Source organism: Amphiprion ocellaris, chromosome 9 (genome assembly GCF_022539595.1).
Source record: "Amphiprion ocellaris isolate individual 3 ecotype Okinawa chromosome 9, ASM2253959v1, whole genome shotgun sequence".
Lineage (NCBI taxonomy): Eukaryota > Metazoa > Chordata > Actinopteri > Pomacentridae > Amphiprion > Amphiprion ocellaris.
Window position 1 is genome coordinate 11990733 of NC_072774.1, and position 15665 is coordinate 12006397.

The 15665-nt window shown below is 38.5% G+C and overlaps 1 protein-coding gene across 4 annotated transcripts in view; it reads left to right on the forward strand.

Moving 5' to 3' along the window:
- The window catches only part of gramd1a (GRAM domain containing 1A), a 45669-nt gene that overhangs the window by 1533 nt on the left and 28471 nt on the right, over positions 1-15665 (forward strand). For 2 of the 4 annotated variants that reach the window (XM_055013694.1, XM_035948304.2), the window contains exons 2-3: positions 146-270; positions 3818-4808. In XM_055013694.1, the coding sequence (XP_054869669.1) occupies positions 4339-4808 (470 nt within the window). In that variant the 5' untranslated portion in view covers positions 146-270; positions 3818-4338. Of the gene's footprint in view, positions 1-145; positions 271-928; positions 1367-3817; positions 4809-13677; positions 14048-15665 lie in introns of those variants that run through there. The other 2 variants (XM_055013695.1, XM_055013696.1) reach the window with 2 other exon arrangements.

The window sequence follows — 15665 nt, forward strand, 5'->3', positions numbered from 1 at the left end:
GATGAACTTCAGATCGATGATTGTTGTGATTCAGAGAATTCCTGAGAATTATCGCTTCTAATATCAGCATAATTTCTGTACAAGCCATTAGGCTGAAATCTTTACTTTTCACATTATCTGAACTCAGAGTATGTTTTATTTTCAGCTGCTGTCTTTGTTTCACTGTATTTATGTGTCCTGGAGGGGATGACTTCCAGTGTCCTGAAGGCTGCATCAAACTTTTAACAGTCCATGAGATGCATAAAGTGATGCTGCTGCAAGAAACAGGAGGTGAGATAAACATCTGCCACACATTCTTCCATTTTTTAAAAACTGTTTTAGATAATCGGTGCTTCAATGTGGATTCAGAAACCTCACGTAGTTTCAAGGTGTAGTAATTCAGTGAGTTGTACATGACCCCGTTAGACACAAGAGGTCGCAGTGTTCCCAAATTTAAGTCACAGCAGCTCCCTTCAAATAAACTCTGAAACTGCAGAACTGAGGACTTAACCTGTTGCTCTGCAAAATAAACTGCAGTTTTTACAAGAGATCCTTCATTCGTTGGAGTTTCTACGCTGTTAAACAACCCAGCTGTAACAATAGTTCACACAGCCAGCATTACTGACTTGTTAATCATAATGTTGAAGTCGCTGAATTACTTTTTTAAAAAGAAGTTTTCGTTGGATTGTGTTTGATGTAAACAGTCGTCTTCTCCTTGCCACATCCTCTGGACAGTTATTTTCCTGGACTGTACCACAAAGTTTGCTGGAGGGGTGTTCGCTTTATTGTGCTTGTTAATGCGTGTATTTGATGTCTCGATGATCCGTTTTACTCGTGACACTTAAAAAGGTTGTCAGAAAGATGCTTGTGTGTGCGTGTCTTAATGAAATAAAAACGGAACGGATAGTACCTTTTTTTTGATGCGACTTATCGTACACCCCTCCAGTGTGCCGAGTAAATCGCCCGACTTCGTTCCTTTTCACTTTTCGACAAAAAGAACCTTTTACTTTAAACCAAGTTCGTGCGCTACTGATGTTAAGCTAACTTTGCGTGTCGTATTTAAATGTAGTTGATAACAGTGTTTTATACAGAGGTGTTTTTAAGAGTTGAAATGGAAGACGGCGGAATAGTGGTTTCTCTGCTGGAAACTGAAGCCTGTTAGCCAGATAGTCATCTTTTTGTGAGCCGTCGGCCTTGGGAGGTTAGCTGACTTTAGCTTTAGCTGGCTACAGGCTAACTGTTAGCTGCGGCCGGCTGATGCCTCTCTGACAATGTTGATGTGTTCCTGTGAGAAAGTGGATTTTAACATCACCTCCCGCACCGTGGCTCGGCTGGTTTTCGAGGCCGAACAAGATAACAGAAACGGAGGAAACTCGTCCAATGGGAGGTAGGAGCTCCAAGTCTGGTCCTCACCAAAAACTGCAGAGTACTTTCTGTTTTTCCGTGCCATGTTTTTAAAGCCCGTTTCTTTCTGCATGTCCTTCAAGTCTAGATACCGTCGGATAATTCAGTTGCAGCCTAAAAACCAAGGAAAAGTACTTTTTTGTTTGTTTTGAAACTACAAACAAGTAAAAATGTCAGGATAAACAACAATCAAGCACGGTCCGTTTTTGTTTGTTTTTTTTAACGAGGGAAAAAGAAAGTCACCTGGCTCTTCTGTTTTTTGTTGTTGTTTTTTGTTTTGTTTTGTTTTGTTTTGTTTTGTTTTGTTTTAGTTTAAACCAATTCACGTTGGTCAGTTGTTGCTCCCAAACGACAACTGAGGAAACTAAAATAAAAATAAAACTCCAATTTTGTCTTTTGGTAACTTTTTTTTTGTTTAACTATAGAACACAAAAAATACATTTCTCTAGCCTTTGTAGATCTTTCTAGCTATGGGTTTATTTATCTATTCATTGATCTATCAATTTACCTATCCGATAGACTGCGTATCGTTTTTGCCAGCAAGTAAAACCGACATTCAGTTATTCAGTATCTGTTCCATTATTTTAACTGATTCCTTATGAAGTATAGACTTAAATGTCCCTTATTTAAGATGCAGATCTCTCTCTCTCTGTGTGGTCTCAGCAACATCCCACCCACAGCTTTATCTGATTGGTTAAACGTCACTAGTAACAGCCAATCAACACTCAATGATAAACTTCTCTTTTAATTAAACATGTAAAACATATATAAACAAAAGAACTTCAGCAAAATTTTGCGTTGGAGTTTGTGTTATTTAAATTGTGACACCAATAATTTTTACTAAATCTGTCAATCAGGTATTGGCTATCAATCTCCTCCATTACTGATAATCGTTAGTGACCCTGAAGACGACCTGGTTGGTTGACTCTACTATCCTATCTTTGTTGTGCTGGTATAAAAACTATGTGTGCATGTTCCACTTTTAAAGAATGGCCTGGTTATCTAAATTTCCCTAAAGGGGGTGAATTAAGTTTCTATCTATCTATCTATCTATCTATCTATCTATCTATCTATCTATCTATCTATCTATCTATCTATCTATCTATCTATCTATCTATCTATCTATCTATCTATCTATCTATCTATCTATCTATCTATCTATCTATCTATCTATCTATCTATCTATCTAAACAAGTTAACCAGGTGATTTTGGTTTCCTAAATTGCCCAAAAAAAAAAAAAAGCACTTTGCTTGATTGTTTTTTTCAGTTTTTGATTCTGACACCTTAAATGTTTTTTTTCTGTTTTGGGGTTCAGAACAAAGAGCAGGGGGAAAAATAGTTAATTTTTGAATCACGAATGAATTACAGATTCTCAAACAGCAGCATCACACAGAGCAGTTTGGCTGTGTTTCACATGGCTGCAGCTCATTCAGGTGGTTTCTTTAAGCCACCAGGAACTGAGCCACAACAATGCTGAGTGATTAACTTGATATCACCACATCAGCTGTTCCTGAGAACTCACTGCACACAGCAGAGGTTGGCTTGTGTGTGCCGCAGTGTTGCGCAGCTGAAACGCAATAGTTGATGTGTAATGCTGTGTGATGTTGCATAGCTTGAGATGCCCTGTATTTTATGGGCAAAAAAAAGATCAGGCTTGTGTGGACTGAGGAGTGAAGGCTGCACAGGGATTACGGTGGATTACTGTGGACAAACAAGTTGGTGCCAAGATTGTTCTTGTTCAAACAGATCACATCAAATACTGTAAGGCATGCTGAGGCCTTTGCTTTGGAAGGGCCTGCTTTGAAGGTAAACAATGGAGTGACACGCACACACAACCCTGCTCTGTCAGAGGACACATCTGCAGTATGTTTTCTTGTCGTTATGACCTTGGTAGCCTATAGTGGCAGTTAGACCTTTTTACAGGCTGTGTGAACTTGCATTTCCATAGGGTGTGTTGTTTATGTCTGGCGCAGTGACATGGAGTTTTCGTGTGAGGTTGTGAGTTTGTTCTGTGAGACCATTTTAAGGGTCAGCTGAGTTTTTGTACATCGAGGTTGGGAAACAGTGGTTTGAAATGGTTTATATAGATCACAAAGAGATGTGATTTCTCTTGGGATGTTTCAGAGTTACTTGAAGGGAGCATTTTAATTATAATAGCCCATTGGACTGTACACAGCATAAATTCCTCCATTGTAAATATGTCCTATTGATCAGTCGTATACCGGGAACAGTATTTCATGGCAAGACAATGTTTTATCATACGATACCTCATATTTCCAGAACTGGCAGAGCAGACCGTATAAAAGACCTGATGAAAATAGCCCTCACTAACATTTATTGTAATGGGAAACATTTCATATTCCGGTAAGCGATAGTCAAGTTCAGGCAGGCCAGTGTTTTGAATGCAAAGTTTCTGCTCTTTTCACTTCTCAGGTAGCTCCTTCCAGACACAGATCTGTCCCTCTCTGACTCATCGGCTCTTGCAGAAATTAAAATGATTACACAAAAGCAAGTCTACCACAAGAATAAGACCAGAGAAGCACTGAAGAAAGAGTGACGCCAGACATTGCAGAAGGTGCGGAGGTGGGATAAAGCATTCTGGCATCTTTTTGCCAATAAATACACAGACTATACGCCTGGAAATGGCACAACAGAAACTGAGAAAGACTTGAAATCCTCAACCCGGCGTCTTGCGGAATCATTTTTGACTGTCAAACACCCACGTCAGGACTGTTCATTAAAACTTATCTGAAATGACAAAACTTCCTCGAGTTCCCAGGAAATATGAGGACTAATGAAGTATTTTTCGGAATCGGTACTTAAGAAGTCAGAGTTGTTTTTCCCAAAGGAAGTGTGACTGGGACATCATGGTCAGCCGTGTGTCACTCGTGGCTCTAATAGTTTCAGCCTTGACTTGAGTAGTTAAGTAAATTGAGCCCTGGACGGCTTAGAAGATGACGATGTCCTCTCCTGTGATACCAGAGACTCTTACTCTGGCTCAGCCCATCCCTGTCCCCACTCTGACTGTCCTGCCGCCATCCTCAGATACAGACTCATGGTCTCGCTCCCCCAGCCCCCGACTGTCGCGCTCCAGCCGCCTCAATCGGACCCACCACAGCAGGACCCGAACCAAGAGGCGAAACGAAGACGAGCAGGGCTGCACCCCGAAGCTACAATGGGGTAAAACACCACAAATTGTAATAGAGGAGTCTGTGCAGAGGGGCACTGTTCGACACCGGAGCCTCTCGCCCTCCCCCTCGCTGGCCACTCAGATGGAGGGAGAAGAGGGAGGTCAGGACAGCCCTTCACACGACCTCCTCCTGCCTCCCCCTCGTTCTGGGTCTCGTAGCCCCTCACCCAGCCGGCGCTCCCGCTGGTCCCTCAGGAGCCTCCTCAACAGAGACTCTGACTGGGACAGCTGCAGGTTAGTGGAGCAGCGTCAGTCTGCAGCAGAGGATGCTGCATGTTCAGAACCACATTTATAGGACCCACGTTGTTCATGAACTCCACTTTATTTGCTCCAAAGGGCTGCACAGACACTTTTGAATGTAACTTCTTATTTAGAAAGTATAATTTTGGTAGAAAATACATTTAAAACTGAAAGTAGTTAAACACAATGTAGTATTTTGAATGGAATAAACCTTTGAGCCCATAACTTGTGAGTTGGAAAGTAAAATTCAGGTTGAAAAAACCCTTAAAACTTTTAGTGTTTGGTTGGAAAGTATTATGGTGGAATGAACTTGTTTGTTAGAAAATGCTATTTTGAGAGAACTTTTAAAACTATGAAAACTTGGACAGAAAATTATATTTTGGGTACAACAATTTGTTAAAACTGTCAGAACATTGACAGAAAGCAGTTGTTGGAATAAACTTTTTTAAAACCATTACTTTTTATTTAGTGTGTACTATTTAGATTTGATATTTAGAGTATATCTTTAAAACTAGAAGAACTTGGACAGAAGTTAGTATTTTTGGTGGAAAAGCATTAAAACTATAAGCACTTGAACACAAAGCTGTGTTTTGAGTAAAATGAACTTTTTAAAGCTGATTAGATTAGTTAATTAGATTAGCTAGATTAGTTAATTATAACGTAAGGACTTGAATATTAAGTGTTATTGTGCATGGTGTAAACATTTAAAACATTTCTTAAAAACTTAAATAGTTTGGTTAAATACACCTGTAGAACTTAAAGTACTTGGACAGAAAGTCTTCTGTTTTTTTGTGGAATAAACCTTGAAAACCACAACTTGTTTGTTAGGTCTTGCCATTTGGGTGGAGTAAACCTTTAAAACCATAAGCACTTGGACAAAAAATAGTGTTTTACGTGGAACAAAACATTAAAACTACTAATGAAATACGTCTTTCAGAAAGTGATGATTTATACTGTTTTGGTCTCATTGCACGTAAAGTTAAATATTTTAGGCTTTTGACAGGTGTCGCTGTCGTGACAAAATGAGGGTCCTGGAAGTGTGGTCTTGAACCTGCAGCCTCCTCTGCTGCAGACATATCATACTGTGTTAGTGAGCTGGATTCACCCTGAATAACCATCCAGTGATGACAAAAGTGTGATGAATTAAAAAGCTAATGTGCAGCATTTTCCTGCTCCCTCGTGAGCAGAGGCCCAAGTGTTTTTCTCTGAGGATGTCCTCATCTCACTGCAGCAGCACATAAAGTTCAGTGGCTCAGAACAGAGTGTCCACACCGTCAGCACTGTGTTTGACTGCCTCATGGGTATTCTACACTTATAGCTCTGTAAAACCCCAGCCAATTTGCATTCAGGCCCACTGAGACGGGATTTGCCCGCTGTGAGTGACGGCAGTGAGTCGCCGCTCATTTGTGAGCGCTGCCGTGGAGTAAAAAGCCCTTACATATGACAGATTTACGCTTAGTTGACTTTTCTCAAACGCTGCAGCAGGTCAACTATTCAGGAGAGGGCTGGAGTTAATTAGCTAATGGCTGAAACCAGTGAGGGCAGATTACACGGTTAAAATCCTGATTAAGTTCAGTTGATTCATGGTGCACGATGATGTCAGCTGAGAAAGCAGGCCAGACGGTAGAATTTCAGTGATGAAACAGAAACGCATTCCGCTCCCCTGCACTGAAAACTACAAAGATACCAACATTACCAGTAGTTTATTGGTATTTGCCGGTTTCAACTCTCAGCACAGATGGCCTCTGTACACACAAGAAGCAGCAATGTTATGTAAACTGTAAACACAGAGAAAGTGAGATGAAAAAAACAGAGCTGGGTTAGTCTCAAGGAGCTAGAGGCGGGGTTCCTGCGCCATTTATCCTTCCTCTGAGTTATGACATCACCGTCAGCCAATGGCAGTGGGCTGTGAGTCTGATGATGTCATGCAGGTCCAATCAGAGGAGGCTGTGAGCACCACTGCAGTGGGCTTCAGAGGGCAAGCAAAGGGTGATTCTCTGTGCTGCTCCATATGAACAGCTGTGCCCTTGTCCTCTTCATTTACACTTCGTTTTATTGACCCAGTTATGTTGTTTTGCTGCATATTAATGATGTTTTATACCCAGACTGGAGTTACTCAGCAGTGATTCATCAGTGGTGTTCAGTAGTGACAAACAAATGTTTATCTAGCTGAAAAAGCAAGAAAAACAAAGCAATTTCTGGATATTTCTTTGCTTCTGTCACATTTTTCTTCACTGTGGGCTTGTTTTTTGCTGCAGTATAAAGTCCTGTCCCTCTATACAAACAGCACAACCATGACTGGATGTAGAGAGAACTCAAAAATACCTTGCACTAAATCATTAAAAAAAGTCAAACAGAAGTTTAATTTCTTGGATTTAAATATTTTAAAAAAAAGTCCCTGAATTTTTGTCACGTTTGCTGGTAACACCTGACTCGGTCATGGCTTTGTGATTACACTGAGAGGACCAGAATTTTTAGCTTTTTTTCAGGTTCTGGTTAGAGCAAATGGTCCATTTTTGACAATTGTTTTTAAATGAGACATGTAGAGTAAAATGATTTGGATGATGCTTTTTAGGCTCATATTTGGATCATTTTCCCAACTGAACTCCTTGTTGCATATGATTTGTTGAAGAACTGCTGAAAAATTCTTAATTCAATTATTTTTTTCTCTGCTTTCACAATTTCTGACTGATAAAAGGTGTTTGGTTTTTTCTTTTGGTTTATTTTTTGTGTTGAGAAAACATGCCTTTCAAACCTGCCAACATGGAGTTAAGAAGATTGTTTATTAATAATAAATATTTGATTCCAGTAAACACATGTCAAGGGTTGTGTGAACCATCATTCAGATATGCTTTATGTGAATTAAATAAACCTCTTGACACACAGCACTAAAATTTATATTTGATTATCTAATCCCACAGTTATAAAAATCACCTCTGTGACAGGTGATATGCAGTATTATTTGAATACACATGCATTCTTAGCGTAACCTTTCTAGTTAACTAAAGTTTAAACAGCATATCAGGCTCACCACAGCTGATTTGCATTTTGATAAGACTGTACTGCTACAATGGCAAATATTTAATCTTCTAACTTAACAGCGGAAAATTTCTGACAGAATCAGTTGTGTTGAATCTCAATCAGTTGATGACAAATTATTTATTCGGAGCTGTGATTTTGTTCGTGTCTTTAATTTAATCAATTGCCAAGATAAAGTCGTGCAAGGGCACGATATACAGTAAAGCCATTCATATTCTTTTTTTAGTTAAGTGAAGCTGTGGAAAGCAGCTGTAAACACAGCACTCCCTGCCACGAGACATACTGTATCTCGCTGGGATTTTCCTGGCTACAAAAAGGGTAAATAAAATGTTGGGTGGAAGTAAGTCTGAACATGGCTGTGTGCCGCAGTTTGTCCTGACCGTACCTCAAAGCCAGGCTCAGTATAAAGGCTCCTTTGACAGCTTGTTGCACAGTGAATTCCTGGTGTCTCAGTGCTTGAGGTGGATTTATCAGTGACTGAGCTGTGATTGGTTGCTGCTCCTCAACAAAATACCAAGGCATGAGAGCCGGCTAAAAAAAATTTCATGCAACTTCATAAAAGCATTCTCTTCTTAGACAGCTAAATCACTTTATTTGAGGACATCTCATATTATTTCGCCAAGGTATTTTTGGTCCCTGTCACATTTTTGCTCACTGTGGACTCATTTTTCACTGCAATATAAAGTCCCACACTTCTATGGAAATGGCATAACAATGGCTAGAAGTGGAGAGAACTCGAAACTGTAATTTGCACAGCAAGACAAAATTCTATTACCATAAATCATGAAGAAATGAAAACAAAGCTTGAATTGCTTTGATTATTTATTTTGCAAAATATGAAAAAATCTGGAATCAACATGTACAACATATTTCCAGGTGCCCACAATTGTTGCAACAAGAACTAGTTCTAAGTACTGATGTGTAGATGTGTATCACTATTTTACATTAATAATATGTTTCCTTACTTGTCTTCTTTCTGCACTGTGTGAAGACTTCTTGCAGTTCAGCTGAAATCTCAGCATTTTGCCTGTTGGTCACAGCGGAGTCACTAATGGCATCTAAGTTTTGATGAAGAGCACAGAATTTTCTTGTTTTCACGGAAAGTGGTTACTGCAGACTGCATGAAGTAGTTCTAAAGAAATATGACTTTAAGCTTAGATTTGGATAATTTTCCTGATGAAATGGGACATAATCTTATTTTTTGTGTCACAGTTGAGTCACTAGAAGCGTCACGACTACTCAGAGGTTCTCTGATTTTTCTGTTTTTGCAGAATCTGGTTCAAGCAAACCTTTGCAGTGATTTTTATAGGCTAAATGTTAAATGGGACATGTATGAAAATCAGACTATTCTAGCAGATAAATGTCATTTTGATGAATTTATGTACGTTAACATGCCTTTCAAACCTGCCGGCAGGTTTTGGAGATCAGAGGATTAATCTTAACATGTAGTGACAAATCTGCTGGTGTCACTAGTTGCAGTACTGGCTGATATTAGCAGCTCATTTGGTGACTGCACTCTTTTGTTGCTAGCTTTTTAAATGTTCAGTATGTTCCACAGTACAGCTGAGAGGGTACTTCCACATTGTGTGCCGTTACACAGACCTCATGCTTCTTATTTTGGTGACAACCTGTTGTTAATTTGTCTTAGTGGCAGTCTCTTACATGTTTAGATTTACACACACATAGACTGATGGACCTCTAGTTTTAAATATTGCTAATCTATAAAGCTCTTATCACTTGTTGTGTCTTTAGTGTGTTGTTTTGGAGAAGAGAACAGCCGGAAGAGTGCTCGGTTGAAAGGACATCCTATCAATGTTGTATATTTTTTTTAAATGGCAGGCCATACTGACTTTTTAAAACACACAACAGCACATTTTGGTTGTCGGTGCAACTCTGAGAATAACTGTGATGAAGATAGTTTTATGTTAAAACGTACTGTACTGTATACTGTAGCCTTACTGTAGTCTGAGTGTCAACACCTGACTGAATGTTGATTAAGTTGTCAGTCGCTGAAACACAATCACACAGATAGATGTTGAGCTTCGGCATGTCAGCGCCTGCTGACTGATGGTCATTGATTGTTTCATGTGACGTCTGTTTGTCATCGTATCAGTGCAGCTGTCCTGCTTCACATTGTCTGCATTCATCGGCTGTGTTTATCTGTTTCCAGGCATTGTTTTAGAGTTTCTCACTGTTGCTGCTCAGTATCTCATGTCCAGGTCTGTCTACATTGTAAAAAAAAAAAAAAAAAAAAAAAAACTTCTGATAGCTAGGAGCCAGAAAAAAAATCTAAGCTAAAAATGGTGTAATACTGTAATGTTAAAAAAATGGTAACAATGGTGCAAATAACTGTTAAATATTTGTGTTACAGTTAATTTAAATACAGTAAAACAGTGTAAATTTACAGTCACACAGTGTTGAAGAACAAATTACTATGTAGTACTGTAGTTTGTTGTACTGAGTTCTGACGTGAACATTATTTTCACTTTTGATCTTTTTTCAATATGTAAATAATGTATTTTTCTGAGATTTTACTAGTTATTATCTGTAATTAATAAAATCATAAAAATTCTTTAAGAAAAAATAGAAAAAAGTTGCTACTTATAAAAATATATTTTTTATAACTTAATCATTTATTTCTGTGATATTCATATTAGGAAAATCTGTAAAATAAGTTTTAAAGCATTATTTACCATTTTTCAGTCCTTAACATATATTATTTGCCTTTCAAATAATAATCCATTATCTATACACCGCTTAATCCTCACTAGGGTCGCGGGGGGGGGGCTGGAGCCTATCCCAGCTGACTTGGGCGAAGGCAGGGGACACCCTAGACAGGTCGCCAGTCTGTCGCAGAGCTACATATATAGACAAACAATCACTCTCACATTCACACCTACGGGCAATTTAGAATAATCAATTAACCTCAGCATATTTTTGGACTGTGGGAGGAAGCCGGAGTACCCGGAGAAAACCCACGCATGCACAGGGAGAACATGCAAACTCCATGCAGAAAGATCCCGGGAAAGCCGGGACGCGAACCAGGGACCTTCTTGCTGCAAGGCGAAAGTGCTAACCACTACGCCACTGTGCAGCCCTCAAATAATAATGTTCATTAAAAAATGGCATTTACTGTCAAGTGGTAAACAAAATTACATTTTGGAAAATTCATATTTTTGATGTGTTTTACCTAGGTTTTCCTTAAAATAACAGCAAATATCTACAAATATCATATAATCATATTATATCATAGTATATATATATTCTATAATCTGCAATATTCTTGCTCATTTTAAGTATCATTTTAAAAATTGTGTAATTTTACAGCCAAACATTAGAAAAGAGCGAATTACCATTTATTTAAAAAAAAAAAAAAACCAAAACATTTCATGTGGACATTATTTGCTTGTTTAATATAGAAATTTATGTTTTTTTTTAAATGAGATATTATCTGTAATTTAACAAAATGTTCAATTGGTTTAAAAAAAACATTAAAAATGTTCTTTTTAATTGATAGATTTTTCTCTTTTTTTGAACTTTATTTTCATACTTTAAACCCAATCAGCTTTTTTTATTCAGATGCACTATGTTGTTTTGTGTTGTGTTATGGATAGTGTGGGACTACAGACTCCGTGTGTTTGCCAGAAGCGTCCAGTTGGCCAAAATCGTCAATCTGTTCTCTCACAGAGATTCGCTCAGTGCGGTTTCTCTTGTTCTGTTGAAATCTAAGAGATGTGTAGCAAGAGGAAGGAAAAGGCAGACAAGTGGCATGTTTACATCTGTACACCCACATCCTGTGCTGTCTGAAGATGCATCCATTCAGCCTTTCTCTGTGCCCACTGGACCCACGAAACTGACATTAGTGTGGGTCATTGGTGAAGCAGATTACACAGAGACGGAGCTGTGGAGATGTGGGCCTTGGCCCAGCGTGGATTATGATGTGGACTTTAATCCACAGGGATGGACACACAGATTGAGGGTGAGGGTGAAGGGATTGAGTGGGCTCTCTATTTGCTGCGCTGATTTAATCATGTGTTTTATTTTTTAGTATGACTGTATTCCTGAATACAACTCTGCAGGTGTTCTTCCTTAACTACTATTATTTTCTTGATGAATAGAACTACCATTTGGGCTATAAAATGTCAATGTAAATGTCAGAGATATTCAGTTTACCGCTAATCCATTAGGTGTTTCAGCTCCAATAACTAGCTTTTATTGTAGATGCAGACAGATTATCGGGAACATAAAGGTATTATCATCACAGACATTCAGTTTACTGCCAATGAGGAGGAAAGAAACAAGAAAATAATCACCTTTAAGAAGCTGCAATTGCACAATTTTAAGTTTGTTTCCTTAAATAATGGGTTAAACTGAATAGTTGATTATCAAAATAGTAAGATTAAGTTTATAGTTGACAGCTAACTTAAAAAAATGTTCTTATAACTTAAAACTAATTTGCCTTTTTATTATTGAATACAAATAACTTTTCTTGATTTAATAGTTTGGTCTATAATTTACCAGGATTTAGTCAGAAGTGCCTGTGACAAGGAGGCGCAAACTTCAGTTTGCTTGTTTGGTGTGAACAGCTGGCCACAGTCCACAGATGATAGATTTTGTGTTGCACTGGATTAAATAAAGCAGCAAGTGTTTATCTGAAAAGCTTAGACCTGTGACTTTGTAGCTCTTTCCTTTAGCTTTTTATTTGCCTTGACAATTTGACCTTTAGACATTTAAATATGAACCAAGTTAAAACACACTAGTTGCCAGCCCTTTTCACTCATTGAATAAAATTTTATTTTGTAACCTTTGGCTCGACTCAGTGAATTTGACAGCTTTTTCTGTGGTTTGCACTTGAAGAGTGTCTGAAATAAAGAATGAAGAGTTCAGAAGTGTTCAGATGCTATGCCTCTAATAACTCTAAACTACCCATTATCTGATCCAATATTCAGCTTTTGTCTGATTATCAGTATCAGTATGGATCTGAACAATTAATCGATTTCAGATCGAAATCACTCTGTCACGTTTTAAATCTATTATACAGTTAGTATTGAGTTGAAAACAAAATAAAGTCACATTATCTGTAAAAAAAAATAAATAAATAAAAAATTAAGTATATATGTATGTGTACCAATATCAGTATTTAGATATTAGCCTCAAAAATCCCAAACTACAGTATGGACGAGGTCATACTTTCATGGTGTCTCATGTTGTAATGCTCCATCACATGATTTAAATGTATTATCACTGTGAATATTAAACCAAAGCTCTTTCTGTATTATTTTTTTTGTATAAATCAAAATATTTGGTTGCAATTGCAATGATTTTTTTTCATTTTGTCTGACATTTGCCCATATGAAATATTATTTTTATAAAACAAAACAAAAACATCACAGTATCTGTTTTTTTAATAGAACTTTAACTTAAAAATAACAACTGTCAGTGGATAAATTGATATTTTTGGGTGCTAAAATCGATATCGGCCTGATAAATCCAGTATCAGTTAGGCTCAGGTTCTCATCCTTCTCTTAGATTATGTTCTATTACATGTTTTAAATCAGTGAAACTCAGTGAATCTTTAAAAATCTGTTAGACCAAAAAAAAAAAAAAAAAACGCAATTATTTTCCTCAAATGTTCATCCCTGGTATTAGCCCAGATAAAACATAATGTCGCTCTAAATGTTCATCAGCTGTTGACTGCCTCGGATTATTTATCATTAAAAAGCAAAGAGTTTTTCATCGTTTTCTTGCAGCACTTTGCCTCAGAAATAGATAAAAACCCCTCCTTGTGGATGCCCCCTCCTCAGCACCTCCTCTGGGTAAAAAAAAAAAAAAAAGCGAGGCCTCCTCCTCCCTCCTGCCTCCCCCCCTCTCCTCCCTCCCTGGCTGCAAACGGATTACGGATGGGCGCAGAGACGGCAGCCCGTCACCGGGTCCTGCGATCGGCATAGGGAACAGCGGTGTGTCCGGGACGAGGTGCAGGAGCCGCGATGGGGAATTAATAACGGACCGGGGTGCATTTCCAGCCCGGAGCTGAGCGAAGGGAACCCGGCGGAGGAGGAGAGGATTTACAACCCCGTCACAGCGTTTGGGTCGCTTCATCCGCACACACCGGTGCCATGTTGGTACAATAGCGGGCAGCTACGTGTGTTTTTGTGGACGTCGGCTGGATCAGAAACGCCTCATGCCATGTTCGAGTAAGTGGCACGGAGCGAGTCACCGGTGGCGTGATGGGGAGGCGGCGCGATGGGCCGTTTTTAGCCGCCTCGTAGCGATTGGTGCACGGTCGAACGGGTCCTGCAGATATCCGCTGATGGGTGCAGCAACAGCCTGCTAGCGGTGCGGACGGCCGGTTTGTTTGTGTTGGAGCTGCGCCTCCAACCCGACCTGAGCCTCCATTCTGCACAGAAAGCAGCTCGGTGGAGGCTGTTTGCTAGCTGCACATTAGCAGTGAAGTGCTGAAGCTCTGGGTGTCCATTGCTTTCCTCTTACTGTGTTGCTGCTGGAGGATTTATTCCGGGTTGTAAACACATGCTGACACAGATTCACGTCATTCAGTGTCCTGGCTGTCAGTCTGCCCGCACTACAAGCCTATTTACACCACCTGCTGTCCTGTGTGCACTACCTAAAGATAGCTTAATGCTACTTGTCATAATACCTCACTGATTAGCATTGCTGCTTTAGATAACATCATATTTTGGGGGATTGTTTCCTTCAGGCGCTGCTCTTTGGCTTCACTGCTCCTTGTTAAAGGCGTCAGCACCATTAACTGATTAGCTGTTAAATTCACCGCCAGCTATTTTGATAATAGAGTGATCAGTTTAATGAATTGTTATTGTTATAACTATTAAACTACCAAGAAAAAAAAGTATAATTTCCTAATTGCAGTTCCTGAAATGTAAAGATTGAATGCTTTTGTTTGTCACATATGACATAAAACTAAATCTGAAGACATCACTTTGTAATATTTTATATAATTTTTACTTGTTGCAGAAGAGAAACAGAGAAATTAATAATGAAAGTAATTGTTAGATTCAGCCTAGGTGTGCTTTACGGTCAGTTGATGTTTTGTCTGTAAAATGCCCCCAAAAAACAACGAAAAATCATCAGTACAAATCTCTCACAGACTTAAATGATGTCTTCAGATGCTTTGTTTAGTCAAGAGCTGTAACTTTTACTTAATTAGGTGGTAAATATTAAATTAACTGCCAGCTATTTTGATAAACGAATAATCAGTTTATTGACTAGTTCTTACTGCCATTGCTATAAACATTTAATTATCAAGGACAAATAGAAATTTCTTGATTGCAGCTCCTTAAATGTGAATATTTGCAGCTTTGCTTTGTCATGTATGATATTGAACTGAATCTGAAGAAGTCACCTTGGGATGTGTGTTACTGTGAAATACATTTGAACTATTCCTACTTCCAAGTGTAGAAAATGACAACATAGATAGTACTTACAGCAACACATTAACCGTTTTCTCTATAAAATGTCAGAAAACTGTAGAATAATGCCCATAAACATCTCAAACTAAACTAATCCACAAACTAAAATGACGTCTACTGATGTCTGGCTTAGTCAAGAGCTGCAAGGGTTAATTGATTAGTTGTTACTTTTGAATAAATGTTCTGAAATAAAATGGACTAATATTTGGATTAGTATTTTCTGTCATCATGGAAAAATTTGAGAAAACACTGATACTTTTTTTTTTTTTTTTTTTTTTACCCTTTTCTGCTAGGTCTTCAAATTGTCACAAGATGGTAAAAATGTCCAGCACAGTGTCTTAAAACCAAAGATGATGCCTTCAAAAAG